This window comes from Brassica rapa, chromosome A09 (assembly GCF_000309985.2).
Source record: "Brassica rapa cultivar Chiifu-401-42 chromosome A09, CAAS_Brap_v3.01, whole genome shotgun sequence".
Taxonomy (NCBI): Eukaryota; Viridiplantae; Streptophyta; class Magnoliopsida; order Brassicales; family Brassicaceae; genus Brassica; species Brassica rapa.
The window spans coordinates 6,339,885-6,359,030 of NC_024803.2; the positions used below are offsets into that span (position 1 = coordinate 6,339,885).

A 19,146-nucleotide genomic window follows, 5' to 3' on the forward strand; every position below is an offset into this window, starting at 1 on the left:
TATCTCTCACTTTCTCTCCACAATGAGCTAAAAAAACCCAAGATTTTGATTCTAAAATTTTTATGGTTCATAAAGTCATAGAAGCTAACGATTATGGATGGGTGACTTTCGTTTGTGATTCTGTGTGCTTGGAGAAGCCTTATGTATGCTAAGGAACTTATCTCACCAATTTAAGGTATGACATCGAGTTTTTTTCCAGATCTGTTCGTCAGACGACTTACTTGGGAAGTCGTCTCGCTGTAGATGACTTACCTTTCAGTCGTCTGGCTGTAGACGACTTACCTGGAAGTCGTCTGGTCAACGCAGAGGTTATTTTTGCAATTGACTTTGAAATCTGTAACCTGAGACGACTGAAAGTTAAGTCGTCTACTATTGTTTGGTTTCAAAAAAAATTCCAAAGAACCTAGACGACTTACATTTCAGTCGTCATAGGTTAGTTTTGCATTTGACTGGATAATTTCAGAAGTTTGACTTCCCCAGACGACTTACATTTCAGTCGTCTGGCGAAAATTAAAATAATAATATTTTTTTTAAAGTAAACGACTTACAATTAAGTAGTCATAGGTTAGTTTTGCAATTGAAAAAAAAAACTTCAAGATTTAATTAAACACAGACGACTTATAATTCAGTCGTCCACCAGACGACTTAATTGTAAGTCGTCTAGGACTTTTTTCCGAGATTCTGGTCAAACCTCATAAATCCTGGACGACTTACATTTCAGTCGTCTCGTGGACGACTGAATTATAAGTCGTCTGTATATAATTAAATCTTGAAGTTTTTTTTTTCAATTGCAAAACTAACCTATGACGACTTAACTGTAAGTCGTCTACTTTTAAAAAAATATTATTATTTTAATTTTCACTAGACGACTGAAATGTAAGTCGTCCAAAAAGTCAAATTCTGAAATAATCCAGTCAAATGCAAAACTAACCTCTGACGACTGAAATGTAAGTCGTCTAGCTTTTTTGGAGTTTTTTTTTAACCAAACAATAGTAGACGAGTTAACTTTCAGTCGTCCGAAATAACAGATTTCAAAGTCAATTGCAAAAATAACATTTGCGTTGACCAGACGACATATAGTTTAGTCGTCTAGACAACTTAGATTGAAGTCGTCCGCGTCTTCTCCACTAGTTTTAAGTCTTTTACGTTAGTTTTTGAATAACTTGTATTTTTAAGAGTGATAAGTAACTTCAAGATATGTAAAACTCATATTTACAAAATATGTTCTCTCCCTTAGTTTTACTAAATTTGACTAAGTTTTTCAATGCAAACTTATAAAAAATATGATATGTTTTGACTAGTTACTATTATTTGTTTCCATCTCTTACCAACATTCTTGTTTATTAAGATGAGAAAAAGGCCATTGGAGTTTATTATTGCATATGAGAGATCCAAAGATAAGAAAAAGGCTACTGAAGTCTATTATTTCATTGATTTGTAAATGTGTAAACACATTGTTAGCACATTTAATACATCTTGGAAAACATTATTACTGATTTTACAAAAAATTCACAACTAAAAGAGTATACATGCAATTCACAAAACAGACCACAAACAAAACTATTATAGATCATTCATCTACAAAGACAAGCTTGGATTCCACTTGAGTAGACAAGACCAGACAACTTTTAAGAAGTCCAGACGACTTCTAAGAAGTCCAGACGACTTCCAGGAAGTTCAGACGACTTTGCCAGAAGACTTTTAGGAAGTTCAGACGACTTCCAGACGACTTTACAGGAAGTCAAGACGACTTTTAGGAAGTCCAGACGACTTCCAGACGACTTCCAGACGACTAACAAGTAAGTCGTCCCAGAAGTCTTCCAGATCTGAAAAACCTGCATATTAAATCCAGATCTGGAAAACCTGCATATTCAAAAACGTTCAAATGGCTTAAAAACAGAAAAAATGAATGGAAGATTAGATAAATCTACCTTTACAGAACACACAAAATTACATATCTAAAAATAAAAGATCTACCTTTAAATTAGTGGAAGATGAGTACCATCTAATTAAAAACCTGCAAAAAAAAAAAAATAGATTAGTAACAAAGACATGAGACAAAATTGAAAAATTCATATAAAGTTTGGTGTTTTCAAGTCAAAGAGATTAGAGTGGGTTTGGAGAGTTTTAGTTTGGGAAAAAAGTAAGAACTTTATACAACAAGAAGTTACCAAATGAAGAAAAATCAGACATAAGAACTTACCAAAACGCTCAGAAAAATCCAGACGACTTCCTAGAAGTCCAGACGACTTCCTAGAAGTCCAGACGACTTCCTGGAAGTCCAGACGACTTCCTGGAAGTCCAGACGACTTCCTGGAAGTCCAGACGACTTTGTCAGAAGACTTCCAAGAAGTCCAGACGACTTCCAGACGACTTCCAGACAACTAACAGGTAAGTCGTCCGAGAAGTCTTCCAGATCTGAAAAACCTGCACATCAAATCTAGATCTGAAAAACCTGCATATCCAAAAACGTTCAAATGACTTAAAAATTGAGAAAATGAGTGAAAGATTAGATAAATCTACATTTATAGAACACACAAAAATACATATCTAAAATTAATAGATCTACCTCTAAATTAGTGGAAGATGAGTACCATTTGATTAAAAACCTGCAAAAGAGATAGATTAGTAAGAAATACATGAGACAAAACTGAAAAATTCATATAAAGTTTGGTGTTTTCAAGTCAAAGAGATTAGAGAGAGGTTGGAGAGTTTTAGAATGATGAACATTACATTTTTGTTGCAGCCATTTGAGAGGAGGAGAGAGAATGTGTAAATTTTTCTTTTTATAGGGAGACAAAAAATCCAATTAGATTAAATATTTTTGACTCAGACGACTTCCTGGACGACTTACATTTCAGTCGTCTGGTGAAGAAATTAAAACAGACGACTTACATGTAAGTCGTCCAGAAGAGTTTAATATTTTTAGCGGGAAATTAAATATTTTTAGCGGGAAACTAAAATAGAAGACTTCCCAGACGACTTACAAGTAAGTCGTCTGGACGACTGAAATATATGTCGTCCGGGTAGATTATTCAACAGACGACTGAAATATAAGTCGTCCACACCCTAAACATAACCCCTAAACTTAATTATCTAATTAAACACTTCATAAAACCAAATCAAACTTGAAAAGTGTTTACTATACACAAAAATAAACACATATAGGTGAAAACTAATTTTTGAAAAAAATATTTTAGTTTTCCGAAATCTAACCCTAACAATACATACAATACTACAACATATGTTTGCCAAACTCTTAAACCAAAGTATTTCATGATTCACTACTTTCACTCATCTATCTTCAAAACAAATCAATTTTATCATATCTTAATTTATATTAGTTAAAACTGTTTATAATTACTTGATTTTTATATTTTACGCATCAAAATATTTTTTTACAAGATTTATAAATTATTTTTAAAATAAACTGGTACCAGACGACTTACACTTCAGTCGTCCAGACGACTTACACTTCAGTCGTCCAGACGACTTCCAACATCTCAGACGACTCAGACGATTTACTGGGGCTATATTCGTAAAAATGGCTTATGTTTTTTTTGTTTGGTCACAAGGGGCTGAGCTGTAATTTCACTAGGCTTTTAGGTTAGTTTTGCATTTGATTCAAGTTTGGGTATAGGTTTGGAATTAAAATCAAGTTATGGGTTAGTTTTGGCAAAAACCCCAACAATAATAGTGCGGCTTTTAAACAACAAGACTCACTTGACGTCAAAAAACACTCCATTAACGTTAAAATGATAATTTAAAATCTTATTTTCTCCGTTTCATAAAGAATATTACTTTGATATTTTAATATAAACTAAGAAAATAATTGTAACGCATTTATATTCTTATTAATTATATATATTTAATTAATCATTGAAGATTAATGTAATTTATAATAAATATTAGCTAAAAATAAGTATAAAATACATTTGGAATTTTAAAATGACATTTTTTGTTTAGCAAGAAAAAATTGTCAAAATGATATTCTTTGTGAAATGGAGGAAATATGTAAATAAGAAAAAAAATTCTGATAAGACAACATGAAGAAACTAGGAAAATTTTGAACATCTGAAACCCTCTAAAAATAACTAAAAAGAAAATTGGTTCAATTTATGAGCATATTAATTATAATATATCATTTTAAATTAAAGTCACTTGATGAAAAGTATTAAAAGTTTTTACATACTACTATAAATTTTGAGTTGTACTAATTATATAAACAAAAAGGCTTGGGGACAAAATAATTCTGAGTTTTAGGACTTTGATTAATTCCAAAGCAGAAGACTAAGAACCAAAAAAAAAACAAAGTATGAATGGCAGCATACATTTACAATATTCTTAAATAACACTAATTATGCAGAAAACATTAGGTGCAAGTTCAGTTACAAAAAAAAACATTAGGTGCAAGTGCAGCTCCCCTTTTGTGAACTACACAAATATTAGACAAAGGATAAAACCAAAAGTTTTGACATTATTACATCTAATATTTACATCAAAAAATCATTTTGCATTAGTATTTCATTATGTAACTATAACGGCTAATAACAACATGGGTTTTGCTGATACTTTATACGATTTTTCTAAATTACAAATATCGACAATGATCTTTTATTGCTGGAGCATGTGCCAGACCCATTAATCAAATGACTACACGTTGCAGTGTTTTTCTTCTTCGGAAAATCAAGAAATCAACCAAATGTGGATACAATCAAGTAATCAACAGCAAAAAGATCGTTTCTCTTCCACGTGTCGTAAAGTGAGACTCTGAAGCTAATCATCATATTCAGAAACTTTATATTAAACTATAGAAGAACGTAACAGACAACCTAGGGAGGATGGGACGGGAATAATATGGTTGAGGAAGATCTGGATTTCTTCACCTACCCAGACAATCTATAGACCGTTGATATTATTGTAGTTTCAAAATCGACTAGAACATTAATTATGTGGCAAAACTGGAAGCACACCAGACGATGAGTCATAAGTTTTGTGGCCAAACTATTACGCATAATTTGACAAACGAATTTATACAAAAAGACATGACAACTCAGACTCACAAAATTAAAATATTAAAAAAATCTTATTGTTGTTGAAGTTTTGTTGGTAGACGTAACATACGTTACAAATCCCTAGGATATAAATAGAGCTCGTTGAATAAAATCAGTATAGAGAAACAAAGCTCAACAACAAGAAAAAAAAACAAATATGGCAATGAAGATCATCAAGAATCATGTAAGATCGATAAGTTTACCTTCAAGATCTCATCCCAGCACTGCAGCGATTGAGGAATCGCTAGACAAATTTCTTATCACTATGAACACGAAGACAGTAACGTCATCTGAATCGGTTAACTCCGGTTTAGTGGGGTTGGAGGATCTGTACGAGTGTACGGAGGAGTGTCTGAAGATGGGTTCCACACGAAATGTGCTGTCGTTTAATGCTGAGAGGAAGAAGATGAAGGGAGAGTTTATGGAGGAAATGCTTGATGGGTCGTTGAGGCTAATGGATATATGCAACGCCTCAAGAGATCTCATGGTTGAGACTCATGAGCATGTTCTTGGTCTTCAAATTTGCGCTAGGAGAAGGCAATATGTCGACTTCTCGGACTATGTCGGGTTTAGGAAGAACATGAAGAAAGAAGCGAGAAAACTTCTTGGATCCTTGAAGAACATTAATGTAGGGTTAGTGATGAGAGATAATGATCTTGATCAAGACCGTGATGTTCATTTCCTTGCCGTGAATCACGCTATGAGACGTGTTGTCTCGATGACGGTTTCGGCCTTGAAGTCGTTCTTGGAGTTCTTGTCGGGTCGAGAAAACGGAAACGACATAAGGAGCAAGTTGGCTTTGGTCCTCATGAAGAAGAAGTTTCATGATTACGATAAGATAGTCAAAAACGAGTTGGATGATGTAGATTCAGCTATATCTGGAGATTCTTGCTCTCAAGAGGAACTTCATAGGAAGCTTGAGGACCTTGAGGTGTGGACTGGGAGATTTGAGAAAAGTTTAGAAGGTTTGTTTCGAAGGTTGATTAGAACACGGACCTCGCTTCTCAACATCATTTCTCAATAGATGTACAGGGGCGAAACCAGGATCATTTTCTAACGGGTGCATAAGATATACAAAATTTAGATGGGCTAAGAGGGAATCGAAACTGAGATTCTGAGGGGGGTGCACTTATGCATTAAACCATCACAACTAACTGGTTTTTGTTGAACGTTTGCGTACTAAATAGCTATTATTAATAATATTATGGGTGCATGTGCCCCCATAGTGGCTGTACTAGCTTCGCCCCTGTAGATGTATATGTATGTAATATTGTAATCTTTGTGGGCATCTGATTTTAGAGGAATTGCCGGAGGGTTACATACTATACTCATAAGATTTTGTAAACGCTAGTTTAGTTAATTATATTTATAGAAATATTTTATCAAATATATAGCAATCTTTCGATCACACGTTTTGGTATCACTTAGTGATGATATTACCAATTTGAATCACTGGATGTAACATGAAAAAATCACCGAGAGTGTCTAGTGAACAATTATATTCCCAAATACTCACTTTTTCCAAACCTTTTCGCCAGGTGATGTCCGTAAAGAATTGATGCTCGGAATGGAAAAAGATACATTAATCATTGCGGATCTAACAGATCAAGCAATACTGATCCGGCAATGCTAATCTAGTAGACTAAACGGATTGAGTGGAACAAATATATATTTAGCAGTACAAGAATGAGCAGATATAATTATTTAATATATACTAGTAATTCACTCCGTGTTGCACGATCAATTTCTGCTTGCATTCAAATTCTATAAGAAAATAAAATTATAGTGTTCTTTATTTCTTGCTTTTAATCAAAATTGAATTTACAATAACTTTTTTGCTTAAGAATTTATAATAACTTACAAAAAAAGAAGAAGAGAATTGTAAGATAGTCAAATATGATCTGTTATAAAACCAGATTTGTGAAACAATCAAACCATAACATGCAAATTTCTAAATACCCCAAGTTGCATCACCATAGTTGTTGATTTTCTTTTTACTCGGTATAGTGGCATCACATTATTATTTGATAGCAATGATATATGATTTCTTCAAAGCTACAAAAACAAAATAAGGATATTTAAAGAGTAACATAAGAGAAGAATTAAATATACCACTTGTTTTCATATTCTTTACGCTTCTGCTCTTGTTCTAAGTTTGTTGCAGAGAAAGCTCTTTTGTTTGTTTGGTTTGTCCTTTGTCTTCTTCTTTCTATGTTTCTGTACTTCTTCGGATGCAAAAGTAAGACAAATACTTTCATAAATATAAGCCATTGAAATAACAGATTTGTAGATATGCATTTTATAGATAAGAGTTGGAAATGCTTAATGTTACCTTCCTTGCTGCAAAACTTGATTTCCAAACTCAAAGCATATAATAGAGAAAAAAAATTTCATGTCACTCACTATAAAAGAAAAGAAGAAATAATTTATCTGGACATAAATTAAACAAGTCTAGAAAGAATTCTTATTAAAAAAGTCTAAAAAGAACAAATATGTTCAAACTTGCGAGCTATTTTTAGTCTCTCAAATCTCAACTTTCCTGATCATAAAAACGAACCCGTTGATATCGCAGCAGCAGCTCCTCCAGCAGCTAGAAGCACAGCAGTAATGGCTGTACATATAAGGCAGCCACTTCCACGGGAGAGTCTTCCCCTGATCACTTTCAGTGACTTGTCAGCTTCTATGTAAAGAGAAGCATTGGCTCTTCCTTCAATGATGGCTTTTACATTCTTTTTCCTGAAGCTCTTGATAGTTCGTTTGAGAGTGATGATATCACCTGGTGATGATGATAGTTTGAGAGAATGATCCTTCCATTCGTCTACAAGCTTCTTAAGAAGAGCAACACTAGCTTCAAGATTCTCCTCATAGATACTGTCCCACAGGTTGAAGCAATCAGCGTCTTCGGCCAACAGCCAGATAGCGATTGATGTAGCTTCATCGGCTAAAATAGCATTTCCTTCCCCAGCTAACTTCAGAGTAGAAGTGAATATCTGTTTCATCGTCTCGCTTCCTGGTGCACCGGCAAGAGCCACTTCTTTCAAAAAGGGGTAGATTGACTCAAACCTCTCTGTATCCTCTACTCTTGCGGATGAAGCAGGGAATGTAAGCCGAAGCAAGCCCTCAAATACATGAGGTGGAATCCTTCTCTTTCCATCACTGAGAGTCCCATTCATGAGTATGGTACTAGCCTCAGGATTTGACAAAATGCTGATAAGACAAAGATTAGATGAATGTCACATAATAAAATAAATAGAAGAGGAGATACCAAGAAAACAATCCAAACTTACTTCTCAACCAGTTGCAGAATGTAATCCCTGGACTGAGAGTTGCACTTCTTATCAGCCACTAGTGGTAACAAGTTATGCGCCCATGAATACAAGCCTACAGATAAATCACCTTGGGAGGCCTATCCACGTTTTAAAGTTAAACACACACAAATTTCGAAAATTCTTGGTCCTTTTAAAAAATAAAGTATATGACACGAACCTGAGCCATCATCCAAACTGTAAGTGGAACCTCGTCTAGTTTTCGATACTTAGCCGAAATATCCGTCCACATAGCAGGTAATAAACCAATCAAAGAATGAGGTTTCATACGTAACACCATTGCTAATGCAACGTATAACGCCACCTGATCATAAAAACATAACATAACTGAAGCAATCACAGAGATATAAGTGAGACTTACAGTTCAATAAAAGGTTTTTTTACCTTTTCATGCAACTCATCCTTCTCACAGTCTATGATGACTTCTTCTTCTTCTGCCAAATCAGTGCGAATGTTCTTAGAGGCCCACTTCACAAAGTTAGAGACTTTCATGTCTGGAATCTGGTCTATCCAATCGGCTGATGCTTTGTAGACAGGTTCAGGAATATAAGATAATGGAACCTGTTTGGTTATATATAAAAAAAAAAGATAATTAAAAATCACACAAAAGAAAATAAAAAAAAAAGCAAGAGAAACAGCTTACATCGATCACTGTGGACAAAGGACAATTGTTATTGAACATCTCCATCCATGGAAACTGAACAGATGATACTTGGGAAAATGCTGTCTCAAAGTACTCGAGAAATTCCACTAGCTGACTCGTACCAGGTTCCTAAGTAACATATTAAAAAAACAAAACAAAAAGTTGACTTTTGATTTTGTGGGCTCATCATCCTGTTTTGAACGCATGCACTTACCAATGCTTGTTTTACAAGGAACTCCGAAAGATGTGAAGGATCGATCTTTGCCGCAGCTTCGGACAGAGATACTTTTGTATTCTTCTTCTTGTTGTTCTTCTTCTTCCTTAGTTTCGGTTTTTTAGTTTCCTCAGCCTTCACGTTCTCATCCCTCGCGACACGGGATCCATTCTGTTCTTCCTCCACATCAGCAGCAACCAACTTGACCGCTCGTCTTTGATCCTCAGCTTGCTTGTCTCCGTCAGGAACAATCTTGTCGGAAACGTCACCGTTCGCTGCCTGATCCGCCGGTTTTTGCTTCTGGCTGCGCTTACTACTGTACACGACTTCCTTCCATTCATTGTACTCGTGATGGTTAGCGTCAGATGTCTGAAAGCCATTGTACTCCACCACTTCCTTCCATCCATTGTCGTCGTAGGCGGAGTTACCGTCAGAGGTAGCAAAGCCATTGTGCAATTCAGATTCCATCGGATCCATATTACCTTTTTTTTCAAGTTTCTAGCTTTTTGACCTAGGCCAAGGAGAATACTTGATATCCAAGTCCCAATTTGATTTTATGATTTAGCTAAAGTCGTAGGATATCTGCTCTTATCCCTTAGTGATAAGTACATATTAATGGTGAAGATAATCTTAAGATATTCATATCCCAACTAAATAATTTAAATCTCTTATATATTAAAAAAACATTTGATATTAATGTGTTCACATTATTTTCGCCACATGGTAGCTTTACAACGATAACGATTTAAAAATGAGTATGCTGATTTGTCACGTGTATAAAGCTTCTCATCCAAACTTTACATAAATGTATTCACATTATGTACTACTTTACAGAGTTTATCAATATAAAATTCACATGTAAGATTCTACAGGTTATACAAAGATTTTATATAGAAAGACAATTTGCAAAAAAATCACTAATGTCTAAGCTTATTTTATTTTTACTTAGTTTTATTTAAAAAATTTATCTTTCATGTGTTATTTTAAGCAAAAATATCTTTAAAGTTAATTAACAAAATATTTATCATTCACTTTTATATTCTTTTACATACACATATATGTGCACATCGACGTAATAACATATATAACTAAATCTTCACACATCCTCAGTTCTCTTTGAAGTTGATTCCTTTCATCATCGACCAAATGATTTATCTTAGTATTTTTTTTCTTTTTCTTCAACTAATATCTTGATTCGATTTGAATTTATAATATGAAATCACTGGTTTGACATCATAATTGTCTAAAGTTCATATAACATGAAACCAAACAAATAATATAAAAATTTGGTTATCACCGAAAAAATAAAAAACTTCAAGCATTTTAAGTTTTTAACCGACCAAACCAAAATAAATATGGATTTAGAATGGTTGTTATGTTTTAAGAGATTAAAAACCGAAAAAATAATATAAAATTGAATATTCAGATTAAACAGATCTAATATCTTTTTATTTTAAAAAATAACAAAATTAATAATGCGGAAGGCGTGGGTTATTACCTAGTCTGAGAATTAAAAGAGATACAAAATTAATCAAATAAAAAAAACTAAAAGATATTCTAACATTGATAAAGTTACCTTCATGAATAGAACCGGAAACAAAGGGTCTTAATCTTCGTTAGCAAGCTTTTGAGAAATTGTATTTATGTTGAAACGAGTCTTGATGTTGGTTTGCAGAACTATCTACTTCATTCCTCAAATCCAAGTTGGTTGAGTCTTAGTGTTTTAGCTACTAGTTTCGTAGATATGCTCAAGGAATTTTGTTTTTGAGAAGGACGTTTATCTCATGCCATACTTTAGCAACTCCATCAAGCTCAGTCCAAAACCGTTCTTCTCCAGCTAGTAAATGTCCCTGAAGCATCACCCATGGAAGAAGATGCCAAACTTCAGACCGGTTTCAACTGGAGTCTCGGGATCAGAAAATTTCCAAACCGTACCCAAGGGCCTCAATTTTTCCATTAGAATAAAACCGATTCATTTCATGGTGTTTCTATCCTCATCATGAACGAGCGTGGTCTTGTTCAAGCTTAAGTAGGATGTGTAAGCGGCAGACATGAGTGGTAATGTATGTAACATCCACAACAATATTTGCTCATAAAAATACTTAAATGAAATGTTTTTGTCAGATGAATATGCAAACTTTCTCTTTTTTTATAAAAGATAAATAAAGTGCTGGGAAGGTTCTACGTAGAAAGGAATCATCAAAGAGCAACTAAAAGGAGAAAACACTGGACTATACGGTCAAAACAAGGTCCTCCCCATTTAAGCCACACCAACCAACTAAAAGAAAAAAATAGAGAAAACTGTACGATCAAAATGTAAGAGAGTGAATGAGTGAGTTATATTACTGATCAGAACTAGTAACGTGGCTTTTTTGAAGGCTTGCCTGGGTCTTCATCTCCAACCTGCTTGTTTTCACCACCACATCCTTCTCAGAGAAATCTCGCCTTCTAAGGGGATCATCATGGTACGACGTTTACTTCAGTCATTATCTGTTGAAGCATTTCTATGATTTCCTCAAAGTCTGGCCTTTCCTTCGGCTCTTGCTGCCAGCATCTCTCTAGAAGTCCCTTCACTCTTGGGTGTGTCTTCTTTGGAATTTTTGGTCTAAGGCCCTGATAACAAAACAAAAAAGGGTTTCAATTAAGCCTCTTCTCTTGAGGAAGATAAAAATAAAAATAGTACGCAACGTTACAATACCTTTTGAACAACGCCAACAGCCGCTTGTAGTGGAGTCAAAAAAGCATATGGTATCTGTTTCCATTTACAAATACACAATACACCTCAGTATCTTTAACTAGCGTGAAAGACAGACTTAGAGAAAGATTTGTAAGCAGATACTTACATCACCAGTCAAAAGTTCCCATAGCACTATCGCATAACTGAACACGTCAGCTTTGTGACTGTAAGGCTTGTGTTCAATGACCTGGATTTCAGAAGCGAAAGATAAACAGAAGAGAGAGCCATAGACTGATGTAAAAAGTTTCATATACTAGGATCAACATACCTCTGGAGCCATCCATCGATAAGTCCCTGTTTCGGCTGTCATGACCCCTGACTCAATCTGTACTCTGGCAACTCCAAAATCAGCAACCTTGACAAGCTGCTCAAAATTATCCCAAGTTTAGAACCCCAGAGGATCTTGCTTCTAGTAGAAACAAAACAAGTTCGCAGAGAGAAAATATAAAGACACGATTGTTAACTACACTAAGATTCAAAAATCTTACTCCATGTTCATCCATAAGAAGATTTGCAGTCTTAAGATCCCTGTGAATGATATTGTTTTGATGAAGATAGCACATCCCTTTTGCAACGTCAAGTGCAACTTTAAGCAAAGTTTGAAGTTTGAAAGCGCATTTCTGTTTGTGCAAGAAATCATAAATGCTCCCCCGAGCCATAAACTCTGTCACAAAGATGAACCCTCAACTCAAATGACATGTCTTTGTGAATTACAACTCAAATCTATTAAAATCTTACCAGTCACAATACAGAGGGTGGGAGATCGTGTGCATGCACCCAAAAACTGGACAACGTTTTTATGGCGGACTTTCCTACAGACAGTAAATATATGGGTCACAAATTGACACTGAGAACACTGAATCATGCATGTTGGTTACAAAGACTGTCAAAATTCAAGCCTGCTCCTGAATATAAACGTAACGAAAGGAGTCACTAACTCATGTTTATGTACAGAACTACGAACTGGATTCCGCAGTAGAATATCAGCTTAAGCTACTACGCATTCAACAGTATTATTAGAATTATTTGAACCGACCTCATAATATAAACTTCTTGAGAAAATTCTCTAAGTATCTCCGTGTTTACCCGCTCAGGCTTGAGGAATTTGATAGCCACTTCCTGACTGCAATAAGTGCCTTTATGCCTGCATAGTCATAAAAAAAACATATTACTGAAACTTCGAAACAAAAAATTACAGCTTTGTAAAACCAGCTTACAGAACAACAAACTCACAGATCCCCATATGAACCAGATGCCACTTTCTTTTCAATTTTGAGCTGTTTCACGTCAATCTCCCATTCGTCAGTTCCATCCGTGGGTATTTCAATGCAGGCGGGTATCAGCTCGTTGCTAGATTTGTCATGCTCAAAGAAAGCAATAGATTTCTGTTTAGAACCAGGTTGATCCTGTTGAACATAGCCAGCAAAAAGCAATTCTCAAACGTTTGAAGCAAAACATAGCATCAAGATATAGGTACAGCGTCACACTAAGGTACGCATGCATAGCGTTGCATCTTTTATCTCATAAACATAAGAAATTGTCACAAAATTAGGATATGGAAAATACCTTGAGCTTCAGAATCTCCTTGCTTAATGCATCTTTTAAACCATCTGTTTCCTACAATTCCAAAGTTGCTCAAGTCTATCAACAAGTTTACTGATAATAGACATAATAGCTTTAAGTACTTGAGATCTGTCTAAAGGCATTCACTACGTAAAAAGTAGTATTTCAAAAGGCTAAAATCATACCTCCTGAGACCAACCATCGACAACAAAAACATCCAAAGAAAAACCATCGACAGTGGAGAAAGCATGAGCCTCTTGAATATTCAATCCAAGCTCACCAAGCAGAGAAGTAAGCTGAAACAGAAAACCATTTGGTTTGTCGAAAAAATGAAAGGGAAACCATCCCATACAAGACAGTCTGTACCGAAGCATCAAAATTGTAGCAAAGTTGATGAGCTTGAGAAACAAGATGTCGTGGCAAAATTTTACTGATGTTAAACGAAGAACCACCAACCTGACTAAGGAGTTTAGGCTTGTCGATGGTTGAAAAGGTGATCTCATGCATCGGTCTGCGAAATAGGCAGCAAAATAAGTTAAGAATGAGTACAATAACATAATGAAAAACACGATTCAGAGAAACAAAAATTTAACAAGAAATCGCACCGAGTAGTAAGAGTTGCATTAACAGCACTATCAACATCTTCAACAATTTTATTTCCAAGAGTAATCGCCTCAAAATTTGGAGAAGAGCCAAAAGTTGGAGGTGCAAGAACCCTATAAACAAGAAGAAATGGTACTGTTAAAAAAAAGAAAGCAGGAAGCTGAAAATGGAACTGAGTTCGATAGAAAATCCCTAACCCCTGGCCGCTTGTGTGGCTAGAGCTTTGAGCATCTTCCTCCAAAGCAGGGTCTGACTCAGCAGAGTTTCTGGGAGCAACCTGACCAGATAAAACCAATTAAAACACAAAAAAAAAAGAATTCTTACAAAAGCTTTTCATTATCACTGAGAACTCAATTTGATCACCTGTACACTATGAACATCAAACACAGGCCTAGTTGCAGGATCTTCCGCCAGCTTCAGTAATCTCTGATGTGTGAGAACATCTTCTGCTCTCTCAACTTTAACATCCAGAGCATATCTGGAAACACTCAAAAGATAAAAATGCCAAAACAATTAAATAAACATTTTTTTTTTGAATTATACAAAGTTTCCCCCAACTATTCCTAGGCCCAAAAGACTAATCTGTGTTGCCGGCGATGTCCAAATTTTAAATCCCAGTAGCAGGAACTCGTGATGGCGGATACCTCAGCCAAGTATCTTTTACGACCAGAGCTAGAGGCCCCGGTTTAATTAAATAAACATTACTAAAACAAACCAAAAGACTTGATTCAATTGAGATTTTGTTCGATGAACATATACAAACCCTAGAACGAAAATTTAATCCAATTGATCAAGCCGATAGATAACAAAACCCTAATGAAACAGTTGAATCAAAGAAGAAGAAGATTTTACCGAGCAGGAAGACGATTGAAATGTTGCCAAAGCTGATCCTCGAAATCAGGAAGAGCAGCTTCCTCGTAGTTAGATTCCTGGAGCCGCTGTAAGATTTCGCCGTAGACATCGAGTTTCATCCGGTAGTGTCTAGGGTTTTCCTGCGACGGCGAAGCCACAACGGCTCTGCTGCCGCAGCTCTCCGATTCATCTGTGTTCGTCATGGATGGGTACCAAGATCGAAAATCTAAAAGACGATAGCAGAAACAATCTTCAGAGATTCTTGTGTAAATGCCGAAACAGAGAGAGAGAGAAGAGAGACGTTACGGTGTGTTGTATGTAGAGAATAGCCACGTCATTAAGTGGGGACCACGTTTTTTTTGTGGGTCACAAGACGCCCACTTATAAGTGGATTGGATACTGGATAGTGGTGCTCTTTTTATTCATTTTTATGCACAACCAACGTATAATAAAATTTGAGATGACGTTATTAGTCGAAAAATACAACTTTGATATTGGTAGCTTTATGGTTATTATAACTCAAGTGACCTGTTTTCTATTCAAAAATAGAATGCAAAGTCACAATTGAGTATCTACATTTGTAGTTTTTCTGTATTTGTAAAATAAAGAAGAAGAAAAAAGAAGATTGGCCTAATCGCTTCAATGATTTGTGAAATGCATAGTAATCAATGTTTAACGATTTCTACATTAGGTCGGGGATTCGGTTTTCAGAAGAATCAATTACTTGCAGTTGCAGATTATAAAATGAAAATCATGAAACCTTACCAAAAGTTCTAGATCCAGAATGCTACAAGTAGAGTCGTTTGTTGTGATATGTCCATTAAGATCAATACATGTTGAACCGTCCATCAATCTCAGGCTCCAAATGGTGTGATTGCGGTTTAAGCGGTGCAGGATAAACGGTTCAACTAAAGCGGTTTTAACAGTTATAAAAACATATAGATATATTGTATATGTAGAGATTTTTGTTGCTGTTAACTGCGGTTAAGCGGTTGTAAACATTCGAAGCCTCAATATTAAAGGGAAATCTACACTTGAAAATTTTATCTGTGAAGTTATTCATCATGATTGCATATATTACAAATAGTTAATCGTTAAATGTAATATGAATGTATCTTATACAATAAAGGAGAGAGACAATAAAGGAGAGTTGTCTCTCTCCTCCTTCCTCCACATCATCGTTTTAGCATTGGCAAAATTAGACACGTGGCAGGTGATTTTTTTTTGGTTTACGCTTGCTCTTTTTACGTTTTGAGTGTTGGGCCTCTTATTTTGTCTTTTGTTATTATAGTTTTCTGGAGTTTGGACTTTTACAAGACGTTTTTGTTCAGACCAATCACGTGTAGGGCGTTTCATCAGCTTCTTAGCTTTAACATTCCTAGCTCAGCATCCTTGCGAAGCCGTCGATCAACTCACTATAACGTTTCTCATTTGCATTAAAACTTACTTTAATCCGAGTTTTAACGTGATTACCCCCACCTCCTACTCTCAAAACATTCAATTGGACTCATCGTCTCCCAACTAAACCGACGGAGGCTCCGACTATAAATCTCCTAGCGATGACAGCACAACTTCACCAAATCGAGAAGAAAATTCTCTGCTAATTACCCACTCCGAGAATGGCTAATTCCTTCAACATTCTTGCGGATTTGAAAAACAGGGACCAGTCTCCAAGGTCTTCCGATCCGTTCACCCTCTCGATCACTCTCTAACTTTCGTTATCATCTCCTTGCTACTTTCGATTTCAAAATTTTAGTGTTTTTTCTTTGTTTTTTATGGGGGATAGTGTTGGACATCAAGAGATCAAAGGATTGATCTTTTGATTTTAACACGATTATAATTTTATGTGCAGGAAGATGACAGGCGTAAGAGTATGTGATCAGTGATGCTACTGCGATTGTCCAGACAAGTTTATAGCATCGTATAATATCGTGGACCGTACTGTATACCAGGCTCCACAGCGTTGTAGTGTCTTTGCAGCTCGAGTTGTATGTTTCTTCATCCTTTCTATTTACGTTCATGTGTTGCTTAGAGGGCTGAGACGCAAACAGTTTTTTTTTTCTTGCTGCTAAAGTGTTTTTTTTTTTGTTTTCTTCTCTTTCTCCTTTTAGGTTGGCTGTTTATAATATTTAGAAGGCTTTCTCTGCAGCTGCATTAAAGTAGGAGACCATTAGCCAGGGTAAGATTCTGTTTTCTTCAATAAGTTGGTTCTGTCTCAGTTTCATGTGATGTAAATATTTTTCCTACTAAGAGTTAGTTTCAAAGTTTGTTGCGAGCTTGACTAGCTATGTCCATAAGACTGGACTGAGAAGTATATGTTTTTTTTGTATGAACTGCATGTAGATGCAAATGTAAAAATACTTTTAAATTAACTTAGGAAGCTCATAGCTGAACAGATTTAATTTATCAAGTACTTTAGTATCTGTTGTTCTTTGTTGTGATTAACTTCATCGATCTTATGATATGATCTATGGTTTTCAGTTGATGCCAAAAACCAGAATGAGCCTTCTGAGACAAAGCCCCCAATAATACACAATCTTTCACACCACTTCTCTTTCGGTAAGTATCTCCAATATAAATTATTTTTTTTCCTCAGTTGGGTTTTGTGGGATTGCTCTGTGACAGAGGAATTGAATTTGATGTTCTTAGATTCATCAAAAGATGTCTTCATAGAAAACATGAAGCAACACACCTTATATAAGAAAAAAACGGAATTGAACAGTATATATGTCGAATAAGTCAAGAGTTCTTTGAGCAACGCGTTTCTTCAGGCCGATCTTGCTTTAGCAAAGGACTGCAACAGAGGCTCTTTTCTCAGGTTTTTCTTCTGGTACCTGGTACCTCAGCTCTTGCTGCCCTTATTTTTGGAAGGTATTTGTGTTAGCTTCGACCAAACCCGTCTTCAGAATCACTAAGATTTGATCTTAAGTGTAGGTTTGGTTGCTCATGATTGTTGTTCTGTTTCTGAACCAGACACTCAATGGTTGCAAATGCAGGAGATGGCAGAGCTGTTCTCTGTAGGAATGGTGAAGCCATAGACATGTCTCAAGACCACAAACCAATCTACTTACCGTAAAGAAGAAAGTCAAAGGAAGTGGCGGCTTTGACGATGCCAGTTACTTAAATGGCATAGCGATTATGACATGAAACTATCACGAGGGTCATGATATCCACTCATAGAAGAGCCAGGAGATTAAAAAGATACATTTAACAGAGGAAGACAAGTTTCTGATAATGGGATGCGAAAATTCAAAAGGTTTTTGTATCTTTAGGTGTGAATTACGTTGTCACCATGACCCGATAAAGCTTGCTTTGAGGTCTTTAAGGCTAGATAAGTTTGCTAACCTAACAGTGGTTGTTTAATTCTTGTCGGCTGATGACATGGCGATGGTCGCTCCTCTGGTGGAGGATCAAGTTTGACAGAGATTGAGGGCCTTATTTGACGGTTGAATGAAAAGATAGTAACATTCCCTTTTGTGTTCTTGGCTGAGCTTTTTCTTTCTGTTGTATATTTGGTGTCTGTATGTAACTTCCAGTGTTTATGTGCCCCAGTTTTGTGTAAGCGGTTATGTGTTCATGAATGGATTGAAAGTTTTTATATGTACATGCTTCATTTAGCTTATATAACTCCATATGCTTGGTCGCAAACTACATGCATATCCAATTTGTATGCTTGGTCTGTCGCTATTTTGTCCACTTTCTTAAGCAAGCAAATAGTTTTGTAATATGAACATTAACAATATACATTATTAAACACTTAAGGTTAATTAGGAACCAACAATTGTCCAACATGAAAATAGTTTTGCATATTTAAACAATGTATGCGAAAATTGTTACTATTTTAAGAGGATGAAATAAGTTATTATTTTTCTTAAAACAAGATAATCATAAAAAACACAAAAGCATTTACATTTTTTCTTTTGGAACATCAACTTTAATTCATGTTTAAATTTCAACTGAATTTATTTTATTACGACTATCAGCTTTTTTTTATACTTTTATTGATCAATCATAACCAGTTATACTATTCCATATTGTCCTAAGCAATTTTAAAACAAACTAATACACTACGGTCGCTTACCACTATCAAATGAATCAGAAAGATATCATTATCTTTTAATATACATTCACCTTCATATTTTTGAACATATTTT

General features: G+C 35.3%; 3 protein-coding genes and 1 long non-coding RNA gene across 5 annotated transcripts; 2 read left to right on the plus strand and 2 right to left on the minus strand.

Annotated features, from left to right (window-relative positions):
• The first annotated feature begins 3,567 nt into the window (after positions 1–3,567).
• LOC103837821 lies at positions 3,568–7,497 on the plus strand. The gene is made up of 2 exons (XM_033279809.1): positions 3,568–4,376; positions 4,408–7,497. The coding sequence occupies exon 2, from the start codon at positions 5,212–5,214 to the stop codon at positions 6,076–6,078; it is 867 nt and encodes a 288-aa protein (XP_033135700.1). The 5' UTR covers positions 3,568–4,376; positions 4,408–5,211; the 3' UTR covers positions 6,079–7,497.
• LOC103837820 lies at positions 7,427–11,117 on the minus strand. The gene is made up of 6 exons (XM_033279806.1): positions 9,238–11,117; positions 9,024–9,152; positions 8,765–8,941; positions 8,541–8,684; positions 8,342–8,460; positions 7,427–8,261 (listed from the first exon to the last, which is right to left on the minus strand). The coding sequence occupies exons 1-6, from the start codon at positions 9,712–9,714 to the stop codon at positions 7,598–7,600; spliced, it is 1,710 nt and encodes a 569-aa protein (XP_033135697.1). The 5' UTR covers positions 9,715–11,117; the 3' UTR covers positions 7,427–7,597.
• Positions 11,118–11,368: 251 nt separating this feature from the next.
• On the minus strand, positions 11,369–15,302 carry LOC103837819 (serine/threonine-protein kinase STY8). 2 transcript variants are annotated; one of them, XM_009114197.3, is made up of 15 exons: positions 14,993–15,302; positions 14,504–14,618; positions 14,338–14,417; positions 14,143–14,253; positions 13,994–14,048; positions 13,723–13,833; positions 13,541–13,591; positions 13,208–13,380; positions 13,011–13,118; positions 12,713–12,786; positions 12,463–12,638; positions 12,243–12,338; positions 12,081–12,161; positions 11,936–11,989; positions 11,369–11,850 (listed from the first exon to the last, which is right to left on the minus strand). In XM_009114197.3, the coding sequence occupies exons 1-15, from the start codon at positions 15,193–15,195 to the stop codon at positions 11,698–11,700; spliced, it is 1,641 nt and encodes a 546-aa protein (XP_009112445.1). In that variant the 5' UTR covers positions 15,196–15,302; the 3' UTR covers positions 11,369–11,697. The 2 variants fall into 2 exon arrangements, with proteins under 2 accessions (XP_009112445.1, XP_033135699.1); XM_033279808.1 differs by having other exon boundaries at positions 13,723–13,897; positions 14,993–15,237.
• Positions 15,303–16,145: 843 nt separating this feature from the next.
• On the plus strand, positions 16,146–18,614 carry LOC103837818. Its single transcript, XR_626970.3, has 6 exons — positions 16,146–16,667; positions 16,845–16,980; positions 17,104–17,171; positions 17,474–17,551; positions 17,642–17,863; positions 17,966–18,614. It is a non-coding gene; the product is annotated as an uncharacterized LOC103837818 (long non-coding RNA).
• Positions 18,615–19,146: the final 532 nt, after the last annotated feature.